The 1671-nt window shown below is 44.1% G+C and overlaps 1 protein-coding gene across 1 annotated transcript; it reads right to left on the reverse strand.

Annotated features, from left to right (window-relative positions):
* Positions 1 to 71: 71 nt before the first annotated feature.
* On the reverse strand, positions 72 to 1659 carry LOC107580480 (cubilin-like; the record flags this gene model as incomplete). Its single annotated transcript, XM_016266175.1, has 6 exons — positions 1540 to 1659; positions 1251 to 1456; positions 832 to 1013; positions 533 to 725; positions 233 to 430; positions 72 to 143 (listed from the first exon to the last, which is right to left on the reverse strand). Coding segments are annotated over exons 1-6 (964 nt in total), but the record flags the coding sequence as incomplete, so codon positions are not given.
* Positions 1660 to 1671: the final 12 nt, after the last annotated feature.

Here is a 1671-nt window from a genome sequence, read left to right on the forward strand (position 1 = left end):
GGAAAAGGTGGCATTAAAGCCCCTGCCATTAATGCTGCCATCAGAAGTGAATCGAAGGAACATGGCATCACCATTAGAGTGCAGAGAGCCAGGCAGCTCCCGCCCACAAACCTTTGCAATCAGTGGAGACAAGTTGGTGTCACCTTAAAAAAAAACATACCTTATATTAAGTCATGAAAGTCAGTTTTGAGTTGGGATTTATGTTGAAGTCACTTCATATGACAAAACCTACCATCCCTGATGGATAGACTGTCATGGAGACACGAAACCTCATCTTCCATGTCCAGAGAAAGCAGATTAAACTCAACGATCGAATTTGGAGACCGGATCACCCATGAACAGTCAAGGTTATGCTGATACAGCTCGGGCCAACCAGGAGAGAATAAGAACTGGGGATTGTCTCCTGTCATCAATGTTCCTCCACATGCTCCTGAAAAGACAAAAAATAGCAAGCGACTGTGAAATGAGACCAAGCAGCAATGTTTTTCGATTTTGAGCAAGATCTGAGAGGCAGATTTCTTAGGGAACTAACCTGGCTGTATAGTTGGCAAAGGACCGGAGCCCTGAACAGCAGTCCACTCAACCAGGAAGCCTTTTCCTCCAATCACATTGTCAGATTTAAATTCAAGCGTTATAGTGCTGCCTGAACTTCTTACTGGGTTGGGCAGAGTCAGGCCGCAGAACTCACCCATAAGTAAAGCACTGGTGCTGGGACCATCATATATCTAGGGAAGGGAAGCATTGATTTTCAACTTCATCTACATCATATGCCTGCCTGCATAGACTTATTTTCTGTTAAACCATTATGGCATTTTAAACAAGAGTGCAGACCTTGAGCTTGTCATAATAACAACTGAATAGGTCCTCTATGTCGATGTCCAGGAATTGAATCTGGATGTGGGAATCTGAGTCCACTGTGACAGTCCAGCGGTAGTCTGCATTGTTTGGGTAGGTGCGTGGGTAAAGCGGGGAGGCTATCTGTCCCGAGCTGCCCGTGATGTCATTTCCATACACTGAAGATGCAGAAAAAGAGTAAAGATATTCCCATGTAAGATTTTCTAACTTCAGGAGGTTTTAACCAGCAAGACTTCCAAGGTTTTTGGTGAACAGAATGACTATTCAGACCCAGGAAACCAGCATTAACCAACATAACCACTCAGGAATAGAATGGAAATACAGGCTAGTCTTAGTTGGTCTTTTCAGTAGGGTCCACATAAAAAAGAAAACGGTAATCTATCGCTCTGACTTACAGTGAGAGAATACTGCTCTAAATCCAGCTCCGCTGACTGAGGAGTCGGAGACAAACTTGATCCAAAGAATGTGGCCCATTATAGAGGTGTAGTTGGAAGGAAGGGAATCACCACAGAAACGACCAACCAGAGTACCAGTGGAATGTCCTTCACGAACCTCTAGGTAGTCACTACTGCAGTCTGAACTTTGTTGCAACTGAAACATTCTGCATCACAAAAAGTACAGCATTGCTGGTTTTGATGAATCCACTACATTTGTGAGATTAATGTAACATCCTTATTTGCTTACATGAAGGACAGTTGTAGACGGTTCCCAGGGGAACTGGTGATGGTCCATACACACTCCACATTAGGTGGGTATACATCAGGATAGCTCGGACTGTTAAAAGCACCTGACTCCATATACAGATGTCCCCCACAG

The sequence above is a fragment of the Sinocyclocheilus grahami genome, unplaced genomic scaffold (assembly GCF_001515645.1).
Source record: "Sinocyclocheilus grahami isolate Dianchi unplaced genomic scaffold, SAMN03320097.WGS_v1.1 scaffold34273.1, whole genome shotgun sequence".
In the NCBI taxonomy this organism is placed as follows: domain Eukaryota; kingdom Metazoa; phylum Chordata; class Actinopteri; order Cypriniformes; family Cyprinidae; genus Sinocyclocheilus; species Sinocyclocheilus grahami.